This window comes from Bos indicus x Bos taurus, chromosome 19 (assembly GCF_003369695.1).
Source record: "Bos indicus x Bos taurus breed Angus x Brahman F1 hybrid chromosome 19, Bos_hybrid_MaternalHap_v2.0, whole genome shotgun sequence".
In the NCBI taxonomy this organism is placed as follows: Eukaryota; Metazoa; Chordata; class Mammalia; order Artiodactyla; family Bovidae; genus Bos; species Bos indicus x Bos taurus.
This window is the reverse complement of record NC_040094.1, coordinates 42,450,404-42,474,911: the sequence shown is the minus strand read 5'-3', so window position 1 is coordinate 42,474,911 and position 24,508 is coordinate 42,450,404. Positions and strand designations below refer to the sequence as shown.

Genomic DNA, 24,508 nt, shown 5'->3' with positions numbered 1-24,508 from the left:
GACTGAAGTCTAGTAACCTTACAAACTAAAGAAACAGAAGAGGTGATTCATGTGAGAACACTGGGGAACTTGAGAAAAGGGAAATGATTATTTTCTATATATTAACAGATTTTTCTAGAAAAACACATATGACTTACTAATTGCATTTTAGTCATATAAACCAAAAGAAGGAACTAGTCTCTTCATAATCACAGAAGTCCCTCAGCTGGGTATAAAAGAGGACACGGGAAGAGAAACTTCCAAATTTGAGAAACTCACTCTCCTAGAAACTCACCCAGAACCTTCACCCTCTGACACCATGGTCAGCTCCTGTTGTGGCTCCATCTGCTCTGACCAGAGCTGTGGCCGAAGTCTCTGCCAGGAGACCTGCTGCCGGCCCAGCTGCTGCCAGACCACCTGCTGCAGGACCACCTGCTGCCGCCCCAGCTGTGGTGTGTCCAGCTGCTGCCGCCCTGTCTGCTGCCAGCCCACCTGCCCTCGCCCCACCTGCTGCATCTCTAGCTGCTACCGCCCCTCCTGCTGTGGGTCCAGCTGTGGTTCCAGCTGCTGCAGGCCTACCTGCTGCATCTCCAGCTGCTGCAGGCCCCAGTGCTGCCAGCCTGTGTGCTGCCAGCCCACCTGCTCTCGCCCCGCCTGCTGCATCTCTAGCTGCTACCGCCCCTCCTGCTGTGGGTCCAGCTGCGGTTCCAGCTGCTGCAGGCCTACTTGCTGCATCTCCAGCTGCTGCAGGCCCCGGTGCTGCCAGTCTGTGTGCTGCCAGCCCACCTGCTCCTGCATCTCCAGCTGCTGCCGCCCCTCTTGCTGTGGCTCCAGCTGCTGCCTGCGCCCAGTGTGTGGCCGGGTCTCCTGCCACACCACTTGCTATCGCCCCACCTGTGTCATCTCCACCTGCCCCCGCCCCGTGTGCTGTCCCTCCTCTTGCTGCTGAGCCACCTCTCTGAACCCACCCTCTCTTTATCCATCTTATCACAGAAGCAGACTCCATGCATCACACAGACATCAGAGGAGAGGCCATTCCCATAGTCTGTGTGTCCACATCCTGACCTCAGGCCAGACTCTCTCCTTTGTTGGCCTTTTCCTTACTAGCAAATGAAACTAGGTGGTATTTATAGAAAGAAATTAGCAGAGTTGCCCCAGTTCTATACTTGACCTTTTGATTTGGGGCTACTGGGTCTTCCAGTCCCAAACATGAAAATTCCTAAAGGGCCTATAGGGGCCCTGGTGTCACAGCCTCAGATTTGAAAGTCTGGGGGCTACATCCTATAATGCTTTTACAGTGATATTTTTGTATTTTGTTTCTGCTTCTGAATAAAGCTCCACTTTCCTGGCCCATACAATGTTCTTGTGTTTGCTGCTTTATAATGATTGTCCTCTTTTCCTGGGAAATGGTATTCAACATATTAATACAACTCTATCAGGCTTACCAATTTCTGCTTTCACCTTTAGGACAAACCCAATATGCAGTGATATAGAAGAAAACAAACAAACCCAGAAATAACACAATACGTAACGCAATGTCTCCAAGAGAATTGAAAAATAATAATTTCCTTAAAAAATTTAAGGTTATGGAGGAGAAGGATTATACCCCACAGCAAACCTTTCTTAAATATTTTTAAAGCATGTGCTGTATGCTCAGTCATGTCCGACTCTTTTCAACCCCATGGATTGTAGCCCACCAGGCTACTTTGTCCATGGGATTCTCCAGGCAAGAATACTGGAGTGGGTTTCCATTTCCTTCTCCATTATAAAGCATATATTTCCCTAAAATCCCACTCCTCTCTTAGTTGCCTCATCCCTCCATTTTCCTTGCTTCCTTCCTTCTTTTTCCTTCCCTCTCTCCAAATACACTGCTCTGCCCTTGCTCTTCTCCTTGGGAAACCAGAGTCCTCCCTTGGGTTTATCTATCCCACATGTAACCCAATTTACTACACTCTTAGACTTCTTATTTCCTCTCCATCCACTGACAACAAATTAATTGTTTTGGGAAAATCAACCTTCCTGAGAAGTTGGGGGCTAACAGAATACTGAAAATATTCAAATTTTAGTATTTTCTTATCTTAACGACTTTTCTAGGATGTGTATTTGACAGATGGGTCTGAGGTATCTTGTCAACATATCCTATAAGAAATACGAAACTAGTAGGGAACCCAATTAAAGGACCAAATTTGATCTTAGGTTAACTCAGAGCCCTCCCAAATTCCTATGAAGTCTATCCTAGGAAAAAAGGATAAAAACAAATTCCTGATGAATTTGTGCTAGTAAAAGTAGGAGAAACATATAGAAAGCTTTGTATATGCATATTCTAAGAGTTATAGGGTAAATAAGTAATTCAATGGTAATGAATCATGAATGTGTTTGACTTCCATAAAGTCTACACATAAATAATAATGAGATAATAATTTAAGTTGTATGGGGCATTATTGCTCACTCTTACTCAAAGCACAGAATTCTGAATGGATCTGAGATGGTAGATGAGAATTGGTTACACTTTCTCTTGGTCTCAGCATAAGAAAATTTTTTTGTTTTCTTTTTCTCTGGAGTGAGGGGCTCTTTCAGTACTTTTCTTTACAATAAAGAAAGATTTACTTATTTAATTATTTCTGTTAATTTAGTTTTAACTAGAGGATAGTTGCTTTATAATATTGTGTTGGTTTCTGCCATACATCAACATGAATCAGCCATAGGTATACATATGTTTCATCCCTCTTGAATTTTCCCCCTAGAAACAGAATATGTGAAGAATTGGAAAGGAAATAAACCAATATATCTATCATTATTTGAAAATAATATGATTATCTTCATGGAAAATGCAGTAGACTTTCACAGACCAGGAGTTGGTATGTGTATTAGTTACCTAATGTTGGTTAACAAGTTGTCCCCCCAAAAAACATTTATTATCTCATTAACTTTTTGAGGGTTAGAAATCTGGAAGTGGCATGTCAGGATCTCTCATGAGGTTGCAGGCAAGTGGTTGGCCAGGACTGCACTCTTATGAAGAGAGGAAAATCCACTTCCAAGCTCACTCACATGGCTGTTGGCAGGAGGACTCAGTTCTGCACCACATGGACTGATCACTCAAGGTAGCTGGCTTCCTTCAGAGTGAGCAACCTGAGAAGGACCAAGAAACAGAAATAAAACCCAAATCTTACAATAACCTAGTCTGGAAAGCCCTATGTCCTCATTACTGCTGTATTCCATTCATTTGAAGTGAATGGAATGTCCAGCTTACACTTAATGGGAAGGCATTTCAAAGGACATGAGTCAGAGGAGGTGGGATCCTTGAGAGGCATCTTAGTGTCCTCCTACCACAGTCTGCAAGTGAGGCACTTACAAATCGAAAATGATTTCTAATGCCATGGGCCAGTAGGTGTTTTCTTGGGTTATAGGAAGTTAGATGTCTAAAGAGAGGATACATATGGCCTAAGCTAATGGAAAACTCCAACATTTGTAAGTTGAAAGAGGAGCAACAGCAACCACAAGAGAATGGAAAGGGATAAACAGAGAGGTAAAAAGACAGCTAGTAGACTGCAGGGTCCAAAAGAGAGGCTTCTTGAAAAATTAAAGGACAGAATGTAACTTCCAGCCATGACAAAGCAGATATAAGACCAAACCTCTTGATAAGAATGGCTGTGAGAAACAGATAAAGTTAAGAAAATAGTCATGTACAGTTGTGAGAGCTGGGTCATAAAGAAGGCTGAGGGCTGAAGAATTGATACTTTTGAATTGTGGTGCTGGAGAAGACTCTTGAAAGTCCCTTGGGCTGCAAGGAGATCAAACCAGTCAATCCTAAAGGAAATCAGTCCTGAATATTCATTGGAAGGACTGGCCACGTGAAGCAAAGGGCTGGTTCACTGGAAGAGAGCCTGGTGTTGGGAAAGATTGAAGGCAAAAGGAGCAGGGGACTTAGATAGCATCACCAAGTCAGTGGACATGAATTTGAGCAAGTTCCAGGCGATGGTGGGGAAGAGAGGAGCCTGGCATGCTGCAGTCCATGGGGTCACAAAGAGAAGGGTGGGGCATGATTTACTGACTGAACAACAGTCTTTGGAAGTTGACTTATGCAGGTAGTATTGAGAACCCACAGTCCAAGAAGAAAATTAGATCTGTTCCAGGTAGAAGATAAAAAATCACCTCAAGCCTCTACAGTTTTTTACATATGTTTGGCATTCAATAAAAATAATTACCAGGTATATAAGAATCAAAGGACCATATTATTAAAAACAAGGAAAAGTCAACAGAAATAGACTCAAGGATTTTTTGTGGGGAATATTTTGTAACATTTTCCCTTTTGGGTAACTCATGAAGTCTATGTGTAGTCTTAGAAGCTTATTTCTCTTCACAGTTAACATTATTTTGTTTTTTAAGGGATTATTTCTCTGTGCTATAATTTCTGCTTTTGTCTCTGATGTTTCCAAGGATATTCACTGTTTTGTTAGAGTTTCTCAACTTGAGATTCCTCCCCTATTCATTTAGTGTGAATTGGAAAGCTTAGTGATACTGCTGTGGTTTAGATGTCCACAGGCACTTTGATCACCACTTACAATTCCTAGTGGGGAGATAAGGTTTTCTTGTCCCCATCTTATTAGGTTCCACTTCAAGAATACAGACTATGGATAGAACGCTCCCTTCCTAGACCTTGTCTTGTGAAAGGTTTAAAGTCATTTCTTGCACCTACCTGGGTTTCAACTACCAGCCTCCCATTTTGAAAGCTTATAACTAGATACCAAACCTTCACAATCTTGGATATCAGCTATCATATGCAGTTGGCATTCTCTTTTTCTTTCTGGAAAATGAGAATTTTTCTTTCCCTTTAAGTTTGGCTATGTAATGGAAATATTTTAAAAATATTTTGCAAGCATTTCTATTTGCTTGATCTAGAAGGTGGGTCTGTTAGCATCAACTTCATCTGCCATGTTGTTAAAAGTCCTATATTTTCAGGGACCCAAGAAGATGAAAAAGATTATGGCATTAGTTAGAAACACAAGAAAGTCTTCTTATAGTAGAAGCTCCTATTAAGATTTATCATATACTTTAATATTTCCCCCCAAAGACACAAACTACTTCCTCTTAATATACTAACACTGCAGGAAAAGATTTTTAATCTTAATTCATTTAAATATTTTTTTACTTTTTATTTTTTTTCACATACCTGTGTTTATTTGTTATCATTTAAATAGGCACTTGCTTATTTACGAGGGATGTTGGATTATTTTGTGGTATTTTCTTTTTCTTTTAATTAATTAATTTATTTTAGTTGGAGGCTAATTACTTTACAATATTGTGGTGATTTTTGCCATACATTGACATGAATCAGCCATGTGTGTATATGTGTCCCCCATCCCAAACCCCTTAACACCTCCCTCCCCAAAATACAAATTGACACCACAATGAGGTACCATTTCATGCCAGCTGGAATGGCTGCTATCAAAAAATCTACTTTTTATTTTAAAAAATATTTCAAATTTACAGAATAGTTCAAAGAGTAATACGAACTTCTTTATACCATATAGTTTTTACCTATATTCAAAATCATGGCACATTTTTTTTCTCTCATAGATGGATATAGGTAGGTAAATAGATGATAGGTAGAAATAGATAGGTAGATTATGATATGATTTAGATAAAAATAAACTTAGAGTTAGGATTAGGGCTACATGAATCAAATTTTACTATGAGGATGGTAGACAGTGATTTTTAACTCCCTTTTTATTTCTGTATTAATTAGCTGACATTCTACTGTCATGGATAACTTTCTCTTATTTTTTTACACAATGGGCCTCAGTATCGACTCATGGATTTTTATTTAATGGGTTAAAATTCTTTACTGCCATTTATTCATTGTGTTGTTCAAGTTGCTCCTTATTGGGTCAGTGAGAGTCCCTTCAAGGTGGCTCCAAATACTTTTTAATACTTAAAAAAAATGAGTCATTGGTAACAGGTTCAAATTGGATATAGGAAGTAGTACCTGACACATCCTTTGAAGCACCAGAGACAGTCCAGTACCTAGTCAGCATTCGTGACTCACAGATTGGATCTGTCTTCCTCATGGCGTACAGGTAACTCACAAGGACGACCATTTTTCTCTCTATTTGCCTACAATAATTCTGCTTCTATTTTGACATCAAAAGAGATCTTGGCATCATGACGACAATCCATCCAAACAACATCATGGAGTCATACACAGACCACAGGTAAATTCCAGTGATGGAGTCCACGACAAACAGGAAAAGAGTAAAAGCAATTCTGTAAGAAAGGCTGGACTGGAAAATTTTAACACACTGGGAAAAGGAAATCTTATTTTCCTTCATTTTAAAATAGTTAACCAGAAAAACATGATGATCTAACATAATGACTAATGTTTCTTTAGGTAACTGAACTAGGAAGCAGTCTAGGACATGAACACAGCAGTCTCAGTAGGGTATAAAAGAGGACAAGCAGCAGAGATACTTCAAATCACTAAGTTCACTCTCCTATTAACATCAGAACCTCCACCCTCTGACACCATGGTCAGCTCCTGTTGTGGCTCCGTCTGCTCTGACCAGAGCTGTGGCCGAAGTCTCTGCCAGGAGACCTGCTGCCGGCCCAGCTGCTGCCAGACCACCTGCTGCAGGACCACCTGCTGCCGCCCCAGCTGTTGTGTGTCCAGCTGCTGCCGCCCAGTCTGCTGCCAGCCCACCTGCCCTCGCCCCACCTGCTGCATCTCTAGCTGCTACCGCCCCTCCTGCTGTGGGTCCAGCTATGGTTCCAGCTGCTGCAGGCCTACCTGCTGCATCTCCAGCTGCTGCAGGCCCCAGTGCTGTCAGCCTGTGTGCTGCCAGCCCACCTGCTCCCTCATCTCCAGCTGCTGCCGCCCCTCATGCTGTGGCTCCAGCTCCTGTGGCTCCAGCTGCTGCCGCCCGAGCTGCTGCCTGCGCCCAGTGTGTGGCCGGGTCTCCTGCCACACCACTTGTTATCGCCCCACCTGTGTCATCTCCACCTGCCCCCGCCCTGTGTGCTGTCCCTCTTCTTGCTGCTGAGCCCGCTGCCCTGTGACCACTGTCTCCATTTACCTCTGTCCCCATAGATGCAGACCCTCCTTTGGGGTTGATGTTACTCAGCTAAACTGGGCTTCATAATTACTGTGAGGAACCAGACCAAGCTGTTGAAGGAGATGGATATGGCATGGAGCACTTCTCCAGTAACAGATTTTCCCCTTTCACCTGAAAATTGGTAAACTCATTCTTCTAACTTTTCCTAAGACTTTTCTGTAACCTGATCTATTTCTGTACCAAAATAAAGTGATACTTTCCTGTATTAAAAATTCATTGTGGTTTTTTTCTCCTTTAAGATTTTGTCTTTGGTTGCTAGACAAATTACACCTGCAGGACACACAGCAGGGCCTTGCCACTTCTCGGTGACAGTCATTCACCATCTAATTCTTTCCTAGGTGCCTGCTAATTTCATGAGCAAATCAGCTAACACTATAAATCCTAGCCCTAGGAAAAGAACAAAAAAGTGAAAAGTAGTTTGGAGAACTTCTCGTATATAAAAGCAAAAAGAACACAGTATATGGTTCAGGCATTACATCAGCTTTGATAGCTACACAATGTGCTATATAACACAGTCTGCAAGTTTATATTCAGACTTGCACTCAATGCTATAGGTGTCATCCATGCAGCAAACCAAGTGTGCACTGATTCTCCCCTATTTACAATAGGACCTCAGTGGTGATTCTTTTTTTTTTGAAGGAAGTTTCAAATCCACATGCACTCAAAGAACAGATAGGTGACCTAGACAAGTGAAGCAAGTCTTTGATAAGACAACATGTTTGGTGGAAACTGGCAAATTGCAGTCTGCATGACCACATCTGAGAGTAGCATTGAGCTCCTGTCAACTGTTTCTGTAGGAAAATGGGAGCCAATATTTTCACTGAAAAGTTTGTCTGCTTTCAGTGGTTCCTTTCAGATGTCATTCTCTTCTTTCATTCATTCTTGAATATTTATTAAATGTGAGACACTGTTAAAGGCACTGACGTATCTGGGGAAAACAACAGAGAACAAACTCTCTGCACTAATGGAGTGACATTGAAGTGGACTTTCTCAGCAAAAATCACTGATGTGTTTACTTGTAAATATCTTTTCTATACATTTATCCACTCAAGTTTATGCATAGTTTTTTTTCTCTATGCTTTTACTTATACAAATAAGATGAACTTTTGAGCCATTCTTTAGATGCAGGTATTAGTGCTACAAATGGGGAAAGAGTCCCCTTTTAAAAGATTTTAAAAGTTTTTCTGAAAGTAGAGCATCAGCTGACAGTAGCCTATAAATTGGGCTCATAGAATATTATATAAAGATATTTATATAAAGGCAATTGTCAGTGCAAAATATATACTTTCCTAAATATTAAAAGACATACTAAGAGAGAAAGAAAATAAAGCAAATAATGAAAGATTATATATAAAGGTACAGAGATACATGTATTAATATATACATTAAATATATATATATATAATTCACCATACACTACACATCACCATTCATTATATATTTTGTTGTTGTTCAGTTGCTACACTGCATTTGACTCTTTGTGTCCCCATGGACTCAGCACTCCAGGCTCCCCTGTCCTTCACTACCTCCGGGGCTTTGGTCAAATTCATGCCCATTGGCTCAGTGATGTTATCTAAACATCTCATCCTCTGCCACCCTCTTCTCCTTTTCCCTTCAATATTTCCCAGCATCAGATGACTCTTTTCCAATGAGTCATCCCTTCTCAACCAGTGGCCAAAGTATGGGAACTTCAATTTCAGCATAAGTCCTTCCAATGAATGTTCAGGATTGATTATCTTTAGGATTGACTGGTTGAATCTCCTTGCAGTTCAAGGGACTCTCAAGAGTCTTCTCCAGCACCACAATTCAAAAGCATTAATTTTTCGATGCTCAGCCCTCTTTATGGTCCAACTTTCACATATTGGAAAAATCATAGTTTTCACTATGTCAGTTGTCACCTCTGTCAGCAAAGTTATGGCTCTACTATTTATTAATAATACACTCTCTGGGTTTGTCATAATTTTCCTTCCAAGGAGCAAGCGTCTTTTAATTTCATGGCTTTAGTCACCATCCACAGTGATACTGGAGCCCAGGAAAATAAAAGTGTCACTGTTTCACTTTCCCCTCTTCTATTAGACATGAAGTTATGGGACCAAATGCCATGATCTTGGTTTTTATAATGTTGAGTTTTAAGTCAGCTTTTTCACTCTCCTCTTTCACCCTCATCAAGAGGCTATTTAGTTGCTTTCATCTTCTGTCATTAGAGTGGTATCATCTATATATCTGAGGTTGTTGTTATTTCTCCCTGCAATCTTGATTCCAGCCTGTGATTCATCCAGCCCGGCAATTTGCATGATGTACTCTGCATATAAGTTATATAAGCAGAGTGCCAATATACAGCCTTGACATACTCTTTTCCTGATTTTGAACTAGTCTGTTGTCCCATGCCCAGTTCTAATTGTTGCTTCCTGACCCTCATACAGGTTTCTCCAGAGATAGGTAATGTGGTGTTTTTCTCATCTCTTTAAAAATTTTCAACAGTTTATTGTGATCCACACAAAGGCTTTAGTATAGTCAATGTAGCAATAAGTAGATGCGTTTCTCTAATTCCCTTGCTTTTTCTGTGATCCACAAATGTTGGCAATTTGATCTCTGGTTCCTCTGCCTTTTCTAAATCCAGCTTGTACATCTGGAAATTCTGAGTTCACTAACTGCTGAAGCCTAGCTTGCAGGATTTTGAGCATAATCTTGCTAGCATGTGAAACGAACACAATTGTACAGTAGTTGGAACATTCTTTGGCATCGCCTTTCTTTAGGGTTGGAATGAAAATGGAACTTTTCCAGTCCTGAGGTCACTGCTTTTTCCAAATTTGCTGGCATATTAAATGCAGCACTTTAAACAGCATCATCTTTTAGGATTTGAAATAGCTCAGCTGAAATTCCATCACCTCCACTAGTTTTATTCATAGTAAATATGCCTAAGGCCCACTTGACTTCATACTCCAGGAGGTCTGACTCGAAGTGAGTGACCACACCATCATGGTTATCTGTGTCATTAAGACTTTTTACATACAATTCTTCTGTGTTTTCTTGCCACCTCTTACCGAATCTCTTCTGCTTCTATTAGGTCCTTACTGTTTCTGTCTATATCATGTCCACCCTTGCATGAAATGTTTCCTTGATATCTCCAGTTTTCTTGAAGAGATCTCTAGTCTTTCCCCTTCTATTGTTTTTGTGTGTTTTCTGCAATGTTCACTTAAGAAGACCTTCTCATCTCTCCTTGCTATTCTCTGGAACTCTGCACTCAGTTGGGTATATCTTTCCCTCTCTCCCTTGCCTTTCACTTCTCTTCTTTCCTCAGCTATTTGCAAAGCCTCCTCAGACAACCACTTTGCCTTCTTGCATTTCTTTTTCTTTGGGATGGTTTTGGTCATTGCATCCTCTACAATGTTACAAACCTCAGTTCATAGTTCTTCAGGCACTCTGTCTGCTGGATCTAATATCTTGAATCTATTCATCACCTCCACTGTATAACCATAATGGACTTGATTTAGGTCATTCCTGAATGGCCTAGAGGTTTTCCCTACTTTCTTCCATTTAAGCTTGAATTTTGCAATAAGGAGCTGATGATCTGAGCCACAGTCAGGCTCCAGGTCTTGTTTTTGCTGACTGTATAGAACTTGCTGCAAAGAATATAATCAATCTGATTTTGGAATGGACCATTTGATGACATCCATGTGTAGAGTCGTCTCTTGGGTTGTTGGAAAAGGATGTTTGCTGTGACCAGTGTGTTATGTGTTCTCTTGACAAAACTCTGTTAGCCTTTGCCCTTCTTCATTTTGTACTCCAAGGTCAAACTTACTCCAGGTATCTCTTGACTTTCTACTTTTGCATTCCAATCCCCCGCAATGAAAAGGACATCTTTTATTTATTTTTTTTCTTTTTGGTGTCAGTTCTAGAAGGTCTTATAGGTCTTCATAGAAAGAGTCAACTTCAGCTTCTTTGGCATCAGTGGTTGGGGCAAAGCCTTGGATTATTGTTGAATGGTTTGCTTGGAAATGAACCAAGATCACTCTGTCATTTTTGAGATTGCACCCAAGTACTGCATTTCAGACACTTTTGTTGACTATGACGGCTACTCCATTTCTTCAAAGGGATTCTTGCCCACAGGAGTACATATGATGGTCATCTGAATTAAATTCTCCCATTTCCGTCCATTTTATTTCACTCACTGATTCCTAGGATGTGGATGTTCACCCTTGCCATCTGCTTGGTCACATTCAGTTTATCCTGATTCATGGACCTAACATTCCAGGTTCCTATGCAACATTGTTCTTTACAGCATCAGACTTTACTTTCACCACTAGTCACATCCACAACTGAGTGTCATTTCCACTTTAGTCCAGCTGCTTCATCTTTCTGGAGCTATTAGTGATTGCCCTCTGCTCTTCCCCAGTAGCATATTGGATACCTTCCCACCTGGGGTTTTATCTTCCAGTGTCATATCTTTTTGCCTTTTCATACTATTTGTGGGGTTCTTCTCATAACAAGAATGATGGAGTGGTTTGCCATTTCCTCCTCTGGCAGGCCATATTTTGTCAGAACTCTTCACTATGGCCTGTCTATCTTGGGTGGCCCTGCATGACATGGCTCATAGCTTCATTGAGTTATGCCAGCCCCTTCACCATGACAAGGCTGTGACCCATGAAGATATCAGTATATTTTATATATATTTACATTATATGTCACTATATATATTACATATATAGTAAAAACTACTTGATTAAAGCCAACAAATTGATCAATTGATGATACCAATAATACATGGAACAGGCTAAATAAGCCACATTATGTCCAGAGAATGGGCTACTTTGTGGCTGAGAATGGAATGAAGAATATCTGAACATACTACTATAAAGTAATCTCTGGGATAAATTGTTAAATGAGAAAAAGCAACTTGGAGTCAAGTGTGTATATTATATAACCATTTATCCAAGAAACAAAGGAGCTACAGATATGCAAAAATGTTTTTGAAATAGCAATAAGAAGGAAAACTTTAAATTATAAAAATGACTATCTATGGGGAGCAAGGGAATGCATGGAGGGATTAGGAATAACTTCTTTGGATAAGCCTGGCTTTGTGGAATTTACTTTGGAGCCACACATACTTTGTGTAATTACACAAACAAATTTAGAAAGTGATTCCTAGAAATGCAAAGAAAACACTGGTGATGTGCTCCATTCCATGCATGTTGATGATGATATATGGTCCAAGTGTTCACCTCAGGTATTTACCGTCCAGCTGGAGACAGACATTTAGGTATAGTCCGATGTGCAAAATTCTAGTGTTGCAAATGTAATCAAGTAGAATGGAGGAGCAGATGATTTTTCTCTAAATATGTCAAGGAAAACCATAAGAAGAGACTTCTAAGCTGGAACTCAAATGAAAAATAAAAAAAGTACTGAGTTGTTATAGGAAAAGGAACATTCTAAGGAGCTATAACAGCATAATCAAAGGTGTGGAATTAGTGTTATTTATACTTCATAGACTGGCTTCCACAGTGGCTCAACTGGTAAAGAAACTGCCTGCCAATGCAGGAGACACAAGAGATGTAGTTCAGTCCCTGATCAGGAAGATCCCCTGGAGAAGGAAATGGCAACCCAGTCCAGTATTCTTACCTGAAGGATCCCAGGAACACAGGAGCCTGGTGGGCTACAGTCCATGGGGTCACAAAGAGTTGGACAAGACTGAGTGCTCATGCACACATACACATACTTTATAAACTATTAAGATTATAGGCTTTGCAACCTTAATTCATTCTTATGTGGACTCTTAGAGAATAGCAAGTACCTCATGGGGTCTTTGATAAGAAAAATCAAGGTAATAATTACAAAGCATTCAGCAGAATATTGGGCACATGGCAAGCACTTACAAATAGTAGCCATCTATATTATCTCATTTTTTTGGAAAGTATGTAATGCTTGTATTTATTTTTGGCATTATTCTGGCCTTTTAATAGATGATATATTATTGGAAAGAAAGAAATAACAAATATAAAATATATAATTTTAAGGCAAAAATAACATTTTAAGATTTAAGAGTACTCAGAGAACTGTTTAAGCTAAGGCAAAAGATCTATAACTATTGTGAAAAAGAAACATTAGTTCCAATATATTGGCCGGAAGGTTTTCCCAGGATATTTTTTATTATAATATTTTATTGGAGTATGGTTGATTTACATTATGTTAGTTTCTATTGTACAGCAAAGTAAGCCAGTTACACATACACTTATGAAAGTGAAAGTAAAATTCACTCAGTCGTGTCCAACTCTTTGTGACCCCTTGGACTATACAGTCCATGGAATTCCCCAGGCCAGAATACAGGAGTGGGTAGCCATTCCCTTCACCAGGGGATCTTCCCAACCCAGGGATTGAACCCATGTCTCCTGCATTGCAGGTGGTTTCTTTACCAGCTGAGCCAGTAGGGAAGACCAAGAATACTGGAGTGGGTAGCCTGTCTCTTCTCCAGCGAATCTTCCTGACCCAGGTATCGAACCAGGGTCTCCTGCATTGCAGGTGGATTCTTTACCAACTGAGCTATCAGGGAAGCCCACACATACACGCATATCCACTCTTTTTTAGATGCTGTTTCCTTACAGGTACTACAGAGTATTGAGTAAAGTTTCCTGTCCTATTCAGTTCAGTTCAGTTCAGTTCAGTTGCTGAGTCGTGTTCGACTCTTTGCAACCCCATGAATCGCAGCACACCAGGCCTCCCTGTCCATCACCAACTCCCAGAGTTCACTCAGACCCACGTCCATCGAGTCAGTGATGCCATCCAGCCATCTCATCCTCTGTTGTCCCCTTCTCCTCCTGCCCCCAATCCCTCCCAGCATCCGAGTCTTTTCCAATGAGTCAACTCTTCGAATGAGGTGGCTAAAGTACTGGAGTTTCAGCTTCAGCATCAGTCCTTCCATTCAGTAGGTTCTCTTTATGTTAGTTATCTATATACAGTAGTGTATATACAACAATCCCAATTTCCCAATTTATCCTTGTTTTAAACACATAATGCTTGTTTTGGAAACTCATGCTTTGGTGTTTTGAGTACTTGTCAAAACCTTGCCTTTTAACATATTTGACTGTCTGTAGGATAATGAGCATGGAGAAGAAAATAGCAACCTACTCCAGTATTCTTTCCTGAAAAATCCTATGGACAGAGGAGCCTGGAGGGCTACAGTCTGAAGGGTCACAAAGAGTTGAACATGACTGAGCGACTAAGCTTGAGCAGGAGGATAAAAAGCAAGGCTTGCCTATTTATAGCCTCTTTAAGCAGAATGACTTGAATTCAAATTTTTGAAAGAGTACAAGAAAAAGATGCTTTAAATGAAACCTTCTATATAATGCAGAATTCATTGCATATGTTGGTTTATGAAGATAGGTCAAACCCACTCATTTTTAGCACACTATAGGGAAAAGTTCTTAGCACTGAAAAGGAAAAATTAAAAGCTAACTCTTGGGGTAGTCATTACAATGAGACTGGAAGTCTTTTGTAACCCCCTGACTCTCTAATCAGCCAGGAAACACAACCTAGTCTTCTCTCCTTGTACAAAAGTGTGTCAATAAGCCTACCTCCCCACCACAGTCTCCCCACACTATACACAAAACCCCAACAAGAGTCTTTCCTCTTATTTCCTTATCAGCACTCTGCCTGTCAGCAGCATGCATTATTTCCACTTTGACATAAAAAGAGACAGGGCCATTCTCAAAGTAGTATCATGGAGTTATACACAAAGAAGGAAAAAAGTGACACTTAAAATTTCAGTAATAGAATATCACATGATATTTCCAACTTAGAAGACACATTAGAGGAAGAAAAACAAAGTGGTTACACACAGCTTAACAAGATTCAGTGAATCATAACAATAGAAAAAAGGAAATGGTGCCTTAGATATTGATGCTTTCGCATAATTAACCTCATAAACACAATTATGAACTTAGTAGTAATGCTAATTGATTATCCAGAAGGAAAAATAACAAGGAAAAAGCATTGCTCATGGTAAGACCAGTTAAACGCAGAGTATAAAAAGAGACAGGAGTAAGGAAACAGTCAAAAACAAGAAGCCACCCTCTTGCAAGCCCACTTGTGGAACTCCACTCCTTCCATTGACACCATGGTCAGCTCCTGTTGTGGCTCCGTCTGCTCTGACCAGAGCTGTGGCCGAAGTCTCTGCCTGCAGACCTGCTGCCCGCCCAGCTGCTGCCAGACCACCTGCTGCAGGACCACTTGCTGCCGCCCCAGCTGTGGTGTGTCCAGCTGCTGCCGCCCGGTCTGCTGCCAGCCCACCTGCCCTCGCCCCACCTGCTGTATCTCTAGCTGCTACCGCCCCTCCTGCTGTGGGTCCAGCTATGGTTCCAGCTGCTGCAGGCCTACCTGCTGCATCTCCAGCTGCTGCAGGCCCCAGTGCTGCCAGCCTGTGTGCTGCCAGCCCACCTGCCCTCGCCCCACCTGCTGCATCTCTAGCTGCTGCCGCCCCTCCTGCTGTGGGTCCAGCTGCGGTTCCAGCTGCTGCAGGCCTACCTGCTGCATCTCCAGCTGCTGCAGGCCCCGGTGCTGCCAGTCTGTGTGCTGCCAGCCCACCTGCTCCCGCATCTCCAGCTGCTGCCGCCCCTCTTGCTGTGGCTCCAGCTGCTGCCTGCGCCCAGTGTGTGGCCGGGTCTCCTGCCACACCACTTGCTATCGCCCCACCTGTGTCATCTCCACCTGTCCCCGCCCCGTGTGCTGTCCTTCTTCTTGCTGCTAAGCCCGCCACCCTGTGACCACTGTCTCTGTTTACCTCTGTCCCCACTAATGCAGACCCTTCTTCTGTGCTGATCATTAGGACAGGGGCTGGGGCTGATGTTGCTGAACTGATTTGGGTCTCATGATTTTAATGAGCCCACCACAGGTCCACTATCTCTGTGAGCACATTCTGGCGTCAGTCCAAATTCTACTTGTTTGGACCTCTCCCCTTCATCCAAGTGTGAATTTGTTTGTATTAGTAACATACCAACTCTTGTGTTGATCAATTCGCTTCAAATTCTCCTTCTTAACTTTTGGCCTTCAAGTCATCAAGCAGCTAAAATTCAATTTCAATATTTCTGCATTATGAATTTTTATAGTTGCTCTCTTAATGGCTCCAGTGAAAATTTTCCTTTATCATTTTTATTCCCCAAATTTTCCTAAGTTGTAACTCTATGCCGAAAATAAACTATCACTTTCCTATATGAAACATGTAGTGTGATGATACACTTCTTTGAGATTTTTTATGCATTCTGGACAACTGTATTTTACCTACACTTGTAGAATAGATAACATGGCTTTGTTAATTTCACAATAGAGGTTAAGCTCCCTAGTCACAGCTCAGGTCTCATTGTAAGTCTCCTTAGTTCTTAGACAAAATAGATATTCTCAGGAATTCATGAATAAAAATCAAAGAAATGATACCTTCTGCAAAATCTGGAAATAATTAATGATCTATGGGACCTCTTTTTCATACTGTCTACCTGTGAAATCAGTTAATAATTGTAAGAATAATGGAACTGAATGTTTGTAGCTGGGAGAAAACAAAATGAAAGATTAAAGGTGATATGTTAGAAAGTAAAAGAAAGGACAGATGTAAAAGCCAGAAGTTTCAGTAAAGTTGAAGTCAAAGTGTTAGTCGCTAAGCCATGTCTGTCTCTGTGCAACCCCATGGACTGTAGCCTGCCTGCCTTCTATTAGTCCATGGAATTCTCCAGGCAAGAATACTGGAGTGGGTTGCCATTCCCTTCTCCAGGGGATCTTCTTACCCAGTGATTGAAACCTGGTCTCCCGCTTTGCTGGCAGATTTTTTACCACCTGAGCCACAGTTCAGTTCAGTTCAGTTCAGTCACTCAGTCATGTCCGACTCTTTGCGACCCCATGAACTGCAGCACGCCAGGCCTCCCTGTCCATCACCAACTCCCAGAGTTCACTCAAACTCATGTCCATCGAGTCGGTGATGCCATCCAGCCATTTCATCCTCTGTCGTCCCCTTCTCCTCCTGCCCCCAATCCCTCCCAGCATCAGAGTCTTTTCCAATGAGTCAGCTCTTCATACTGGAGTTTCAGCTTTAGCATCATTCCTTCCAAAGAAATCCCAGGGCTGATCTCCTTCAGAATGGACTGGTTGGATCTCCTTGCAGTCCAAGGGACTCTCAAGAGTCTTCTCCAACACCACAGTTCAAAAGCATCAGTTCTTCGGTGCTCAGCCTTCTTCACAGTCCAACTCTCACATCCATACATGACCACTGGAAAAATCATAGCCTTGACTAGACCGACCTTTGTGGGCAAAGTAATGTCTCTGCTTTTCAATATGCTATCTAGGTTGGTCTTAACTTTCCTTCCAAGGAGTAAGCGTCTTTTAATTTCATGGCTGCAATCACCATCTGCAGTGATTTTGGAGCCCCCAAAAATAAAGTCTGACACTGTTTCCACTGTTTCCCCATCTATTTCCCATGAAGCGATGCGACCAGATGCCATGATCTTCGTTTTCTGAATGTTGAGCTTTAAGCCAACTTTTTCACTCTCCACTTTCACCTTCATCAACATGCTTTTTAGTTCCTCTTAACTTTCTGCCATAAGGGTGGTGTCATCTGCATATCTGAGGTTATTGATATTTCTCCCGGCAATCTTGATTCCAGCTTGTGTTTCTTCCAGTCCAGCGTTCCTCATGATGTACTCTGCATATAAGTTAAATAAACAGGGTGACAATATACAGCCTTGATGAACTCCTTTTCCTATTTGGAACCCGTCTGTTGTTCCATGTCCAGTTCTAACTGTTGCTTCCTGACCTGCACACAAATTTCTCAAGAGGCAGATCAGGTGGTCTGGTATTCCCATCTCTTTCAGAATTTTCCACAGCTTATTGTGATCCACACAGTCAAAGGCTTTGGCATAGTCAATAAAGCAGAAATAGATGTTGTTCTGGAACTCTCTTGCTTTTTCCATGATCCAGCGGATGTTGGCAATTTGATCTCTTGTTCCTCTGCGTTTTCTAAAACCAGCTTGAACATCAGGAAGTTCACGGTTCACGTATTGCTGAAGCCTGGCTTGGAGAATTTTGAGCATTACTTTACTAGCGTGTGAGATGAGTGCGGTAGTTTGTGCGGTAGTTTAAGCATTCTTTGGCATTGATTTTCAAGCCCAAAGGAAACTTTCATTGGCAGCATAGAAATCGACTCTCATCTCCTGCAGCTAGAGGGTAGATCAAGCTAAGGATCAAGCCTAGTTCAGTTCAGTTCAGTCTCTCAGGCATGCCCAACTCTTTGCGACCCCATGGACTGCAGCACGCCAGTCTTCCCTTTCCATCACCAACTCCGTAGCTTACTCAAACTCATGTCCATCGAGTTGGTGATGCCATCCAACCATCTCATCCTCTGTCATCCCCTTCTCTCCCCAGCACCAGGGTCTTTTCAGATGAGTCAGTTCTTCACATCAGGTGGCCAAATATAGAAGTTTCAACTTCAGCATCAGTCCTTCCAATGAAAATTCAGGACTGATTTCCTTTAGGATGGACTGGTTGCATCTCCTGTAGTACTGGAAAAACCATAGCCTTGACTAGATGGACCTTTGTTGGCAAAGTAATGTCTCTGCTTTTTAATATGCTGTCTAGTTTGGTCATAACTTTTCTTCCAAGAAGCAAGTGTCATTTAATTTCCTGGCTGCAGTCACCATCTGTAGTGATTTTGGAGCCCCAAAACTAAAGTCTGTCACTGTTTCCATTGTTTCCCTATCTATTTACCATAAAGTGATGGGACTGGATGCCATGATCTTCGTTTTCTGAATGCTGAGCTTTAAGCCAACTTTTTCACTCTCCTCTTTCACTTTCATCAAGAGGCTCTTTAGTTCTTCTTCACTTTCTGCCATAAAGGTGGTGTCATCTGCACATCTGAGGTTATTGATATTTCTCCTGGGGATCTTGATTCCAGCTTGTGCTTCTTCCAGCCCAGCATTTCTCATGATGTACTCTGCATATAAGTTAAATAAGCAGACAGAGGGCAGACAAACTGAAATCACAATTACAGAAAACTGGTGAATCTGACCACATGGACCACAGCCTTGTCTAACTCAATGAAACTAAGCCATGTCGTGTGGGGCCACCCAAGATGGACGGGTCATGGAGGAGAGGTCTGACAGAATGTGGTCCACTGGAGAAGGGAATGGCAAACCACTTCAGTATTCTTGCCTTGAGAACCCAATGAACAGTATGACTAGAGTTGCTACAACATAATTTGTCCAGAAAATGGCTGAACTTGCTAATGAGAGACTATATTCCCAAAAGATACGCAGGACTCTGACTGCTTCATAGTTAGCGGTGTTCTTTTTCCATCAGGAAGCACATATTGTCTGGTTGTCTTTCTTTTTGTGATATTAGCTGCTGTGGGTGATTATTGCCTAGAACCCCTGCTTCATTAGCCACAGCAAAAACATCATTTTGCAGTTCCATTATTCCTCTGCCATGTATTACCTAGAATAATTCCATAAAGAGAAAATTCCCCTCATCAGTGTTTGGTTATCTTGAGGAATAGTATCTGCAGAAAAGGCAAAATAAATGCTTGAGTCTTTCTCTTTATTTAGCAGAGTACCTCCTTCAAAAGAAACCAAAGAGTTTTTTAAAATTCCCACCAATATGGACTTATGGATTTCAATACACTTGACGGTGTATCAATCCATTCCAGCTCACATGCCAAGTGATGTTCAAATAAGCAACTTCCAATTGGCCTTGGGTTTTTGTGAATGAATCTGGTAGTCCTCAAGGACTTCCTTGCTTTTTAATATAACAAGATATTCCAAATTCATTTGTATATTTCTTTCCCTAGACTTTTAATCACTCCTTTCTCCAAGGAGTCCTATTTCTTTCAGAGGGAAACACTGTTTGAGACCATAAATTGAAATATGAGAATGCTCATTACCCCTAAAGCATTTTCTATCAGCCTTTTCAGTGTTTACAACTAGAAGACATAAATATAAAGGCAGACCATGTTATGAGTTTCTACTGAGAACTACGGGGTTTTTACTTAACTTCAGATACCTTTACCTACAAATCTCATTTCTACCAGTGCCCCAAATACCTCAGTGACACCAGTGTAATAACTCACTTTGTTTATTCCTCAATGTTTGCATACCAGTTCAGAATAATATCACCAACATTAAAACCAATGTTTTTAATTGTTACTGAAAATAAACTTAAGATTGCTTTTTAACTTTTAAAACAATCTTGGAACTGTTCCTGTCCCTGAAGTTATACCTCAATATATAGTTACGTTCCTTTGTTGCTGTTGTTGTTATTTTAACAATTCTGAGAAATTTTTGAAAATTTGTTTTTTATAATTTTGCAAAATATTTGCATAGGTTCAAAGTCAAAGCTACAGAACAGGATGTATTCAATGAGATTTAGCTTTTATCCTTTGTCTTCTCTATTCTATTCCCTCCACCCTTTATGGTCAAGATTTTTTTTTAACATAAGTATTTTTATTTTTATTTTTTTTTACTTTACAATATTGTATTGGTTTTGCCATACATCAGCATGAATCTGCCACGGGTGTACACATGTTCCCCATCCTGAACCCCCTTCTCACCTCCCTCCCCATACCATCCCTCTGGGTCAAGATTTTTTTAAATTATGAGTAATACTGCCATTACTTTTTTTCAGCCTTGTTAACATACAATTGACATACAAAACCTACATATACTTAAAATGTACAATTTGCTGTTTTATATGTGCATACTCATGAAATCAACACTACCATCAAGATAAAGCACACCCATACTCTCTTTTGTGGGTGTGCTTCTCTCCCATCGCCTGCCCATGGGCAACTGCCATTCTGGTCACTATAAATTTATTTGCATTTTCTGGAATTTCATGTAAATGAAATTCTTCACTCTGTACTCTATCTTGCCTGGCTGTTCACTCAGCCCAATTAGACTGAGATTCATGTGGTTGTCTGTATTACTAGTTCATTTCTTTTTATTGCTGAGAAATGTGGACTTGTAACATTTTTTTATCCACTCACTTGTTGATGGACACTTGGGTTGTTTCTGGATTATTTTTTCTATCACAAATAAAGTCACCATGAATGTTTGTGAACAAGTCTTTGTACAGATCTATACTTTAAATTTCTCTTGGGTAAATACTTTGAAGTGGAAGGGTTAGGTCATATGGTAGGTGTATCTTTAACTCTTTAAGAAAGTGTCAAACTGTTTCACAAAGTGATTGTGCCATTTGATGTCCCTTCGTTGTACAACAGCTTCAATAACTTCACATTAACATCAATGTTTGCTAAGATCAGTCTTGTTAATTTTAACCATTGTAGGTGTGTGTGGGCTTCCCAGATAGCACTAGTGGTGAAGAGCCCACCTGCCAGTGCAGGAGACAGAAAAGAAGAGGGTTCAATGCCTGGGTCGTGAAGATCTCCTGGAGGAGGGCATGGCAACCCACTCCAGTATTCTTGCCCGGAAAATTCCATGGACAGAGAAACCTGGTGGGCTACAGTCCATAGGGTTATAAAGAGTTGAACATGACTGAAGAGACTTTGTATGCAGAGTGTGTATAGTGTTATTGTGATTTTAACTTGTATTTTCCTAATGGTTAATGTTGTTGTACATCTTTTCCTGGGTTTCCTTGCCTTCTGTGTATTTTCATTGGTGAATTTCAAATCTTTTGTTCATTTGGAGGTAGAGGGTTATTCATTTTCTTATTATTGAATGGTAAGAGTTCGAGTTCTTTATATGTTCTATAAACAGATTATTTGTTAGATTATGTTCTGTATTTTCTCCAAGTATTCGGCTTACCCTTTTATTGCCCAAACAGTATCCTTTGAAGAGAAAAAAAAAAAATTTCATTTTGATGCTGCTGCTGCTGCTAAGTCGTTTCAGTCGTGTCCAACTCTGTGTGACCCCATAGACGGCAGCCCACCAGGCTCCTCTGTCCCTGGGATTCTCCAGGCAAGAACACTGGAGTGGGTTGCCATTTCCTTCTCCACTGCATGAAAGTGAAAGTGAAGTTGCTCAGTCGCGACCAACTCATAGCAACCCCATGGAATGCAGCCCACCAGGCTCCTCCATCCATGGGATTTTCCTGGCAAGAGTACTGGAGTGGCTTGCCATTGCCTTCTCCGTTCATTTTGATAGAGTCCAATTAATTGATTGTTCTGGGATGAAATTAAGTTACTTAATAGTTTGATCCTCTCAAGACTTACTTGTAAGCTGTGTGAAATAGTACCAGAGCAGCTTTACTCCAGAAAAATTTGCCCCACTCTTGAGTCAATACCTTTCAGAGAATTCTAACCCTGATTTATGAGACTCTTCACTCTGAACCATTGGAAACATGGGACTATTTCTGGCCCAGTGTCAGCTCTAAGGATTGCTCCCTCTGCCTTTTACTGGGATGACTAGGGGTGGGGTTCTCTGCCCTTGACTAGTTTCTTCGCATGCATGCACTGATGGGTAATTAGCTCAACACTCTAGGTGGACTTTCTGAGGATCTCTGGGGTTCTCTATGCAGCTCTCTCCTCTCTAGTATCCTGCCCTGCAAATTCTAGCTGTCTTTCCTCCTTCATCCCAGCTCCATCTCAAGTCAGCATAATTACCAGGCTCTATCTGATTCTCCCTCTTGGAGCGGCATCCCAGAAACTCTCTTCAAGAGATAAACTGGGGCAGTCCTAGGATCATCTTTGTTGTTTCCCCTCTCTAAGGCACCAGTGTTCTCTCTTGATTGCCAAGCCAATCCCCATCACTCCCTCTTAGCTGGAAGTGTAAGTCCCTCTTTCTTGTTTTCTCTTTCTTTATTCTTCCATTATTTTATAAAATGATGTAAGCAAATACTTTCTATATTTATTTTCTTGCTTTTTAGAGATATTGTAGAACACTACAGATATTTTATCCATTGGCTTGACCATATCTTAGCAATATATCCTTGACATCACTTCATAGTAGCATGTACAGATTCTCATCACTTTTTACCACTGAATATCAGGTTGGTTCAAAAGTAATTACGGTTTCTGTGAATTTTAAATCATTATAACTACGCTCAAATACATCTTTATCAGGAACCATTACAATCAACTCATTTTTGCTAATGAGAAATGTTTGCTTATTCCCGTAGCATAAAAATCCATGCTTCAGGGTTCATTGAATTCTTGGAAAGCATTTTCTGCCTCCTGAAAGTTGTGGAAGCATTTTCCCTGCAAAAACTTGTTGAGATGCTTGAAGTGGTAGTTGGTTGGCTAGACGTCAGATGAATATGGCAGATGAGGCAAAACTTCGTAGCCCAATTTGTCCATTTTTCTAGTGTTGGTTGTGTGACTTGCAGTCAATAATTGTCTTGGAGAATTGGGCCCTTTCTGTTAACCAATACCAGCTGCAAGCATTGTAGTTTTCAGTGTATCTTATTGATTTGCTGAGTATACTTCTCAGATGTAATGGTTTTGCCAGGATTTAGAAAAATGTAGTGGATCAGTTGGGCAGCAGACCACCAAACAGTGACCATGACCTTTTTTTGGTTGCAAATTTTGCTTTGGGAAGTGCATTGGAACTTCTCAGTCCAACCGCTGAGCTGGTCATCAGTGGTTGTCATATAAAGTCTGTTTTTCATCACACGTCACAATCTGATTGAAAATGGTTCATTGTTGTTGTATACAGTAAGAGAAGACAAAATGATTTTTTTGATTTTCAGTCAGCTCATGAGGTACCCACTCAAGGAGCTTTTTCATCTTTACAATTTGTTTCAAATGCCAAATGACTGTAGAATGGTTAATGTTGAGTTCTTTGGCAATTTTTTGTGTAGTTGTAAGGGGATCAGCTTCAGTGATTGCTCTCAGTTGGTCGTTGTCAACTTCTGATGGCCGGCAACCATGTTCCTCATCTTCAAGGCTCTCATCTCCTTTGCAGAACTTCTTGAATCACCACTGCACTGTATGTTTGTTAGCAGTTCCTGAGCCAAATGCATTGTTGATGTTGTGAGGTGTCTCTGCTGCTTTACACCCCATTTAAATTCGAATAAAAATATCGCTTAAATTTATTTTTTGTCTAACATCATTTCTATAGTCTAAAATAAATATAAAACAAACAGCAAGTAATGTCATTAGCAAAAATCTAAGTGATAAATGTGCATTAAAATGATGCATAACATAACCACATGTATTTAAGAATGTATTCCAATATCAAACAGAAAATTTCAACAATGCAAAACTGCAATTACTTTTGTACCAACCTTAATATTATTCCATAATGGGAACACACTATATGCCGGGAGCCGGCATATTGCATACTGAGTGCATATTGCATATTGAGTGCAGCACTTTCCACAGCATCATCTTTCAGGATCTGGAATAGCTCAACTGGAATTCTATCACTGCCGGGAGCCAGCGTGAGGAGCTCCACCCATGACAAAGGTCATGAGGAAGGAGGCTCGGCATACGCAAA

The 24,508-nt window shown here is 40.9% G+C and overlaps 2 protein-coding genes across 7 annotated transcripts; both read left to right on the top strand.

Moving 5' to 3' along the window:
- Positions 1–298: 298 nt before the first annotated feature.
- Positions 299–7,016, top strand: LOC113878129 (keratin-associated protein 4-11-like). 4 transcript variants are annotated; one of them, XM_027519001.1, is made up of 3 exons: positions 299–465; positions 553–829; positions 6,570–7,016. In XM_027519001.1, exons 1-3 carry the CDS (start codon positions 299–301, stop codon positions 7,014–7,016), a joined length of 891 nt encoding a protein of 296 aa, XP_027374802.1. The 4 variants fall into 4 exon arrangements, with proteins under 4 accessions (XP_027374802.1, XP_027374805.1, XP_027374804.1 ...); XM_027519004.1 differs by lacking the exon at positions 6,570–7,016 and having other exon boundaries at positions 299–435; positions 553–928; XM_027519003.1 differs by lacking the exon at positions 6,570–7,016 and having other exon boundaries at positions 299–603; positions 691–928.
- An 8,182-nt stretch (positions 7,017–15,198) lies between these two features.
- LOC113878130 (keratin-associated protein 4-9-like) lies at positions 15,199–15,828 on the top strand. 3 transcript variants are annotated; one of them, XM_027519007.1, is made up of 2 exons: positions 15,199–15,335; positions 15,453–15,828. In XM_027519007.1, the coding sequence occupies exons 1-2, from the start codon at positions 15,199–15,201 to the stop codon at positions 15,826–15,828; spliced, it is 513 nt and encodes a 170-aa protein (XP_027374808.1). The 3 variants fall into 3 exon arrangements, with proteins under 3 accessions (XP_027374808.1, XP_027374807.1, XP_027374806.1); XM_027519006.1 differs by having other exon boundaries at positions 15,199–15,365; XM_027519005.1 differs by having other exon boundaries at positions 15,199–15,828.
- Positions 15,829–24,508: the final 8,680 nt, after the last annotated feature.

Bases quoted from the DNA above. Each gene is read 5' to 3' on its own strand.
- LOC113878129 (XM_027519001.1), top strand. From the start codon at position 299: ATGGTCAGCTCCTGTTGTGGCTCCATCTGCTCTGACCAGAGCTGTGGC. The intron at 466-552 runs GCCCACCTGCCC...CAGCTGCTGCAG, and splicing joins TGCCGCCCTGTCTGCTGCCA to GCCTACCTGCTGCATCTCCA. The intron at 830-6,569 runs GTGTGTGGCCGG...CTCTGCCAGGAG, and splicing joins CCAGCTGCTGCCTGCGCCCA to ACCTGCTGCCGGCCCAGCTG.
- LOC113878130 (XM_027519005.1), top strand. From the start codon at position 15,199: ATGGTCAGCTCCTGTTGTGGCTCCGTCTGCTCTGACCAGAGCTGTGGC.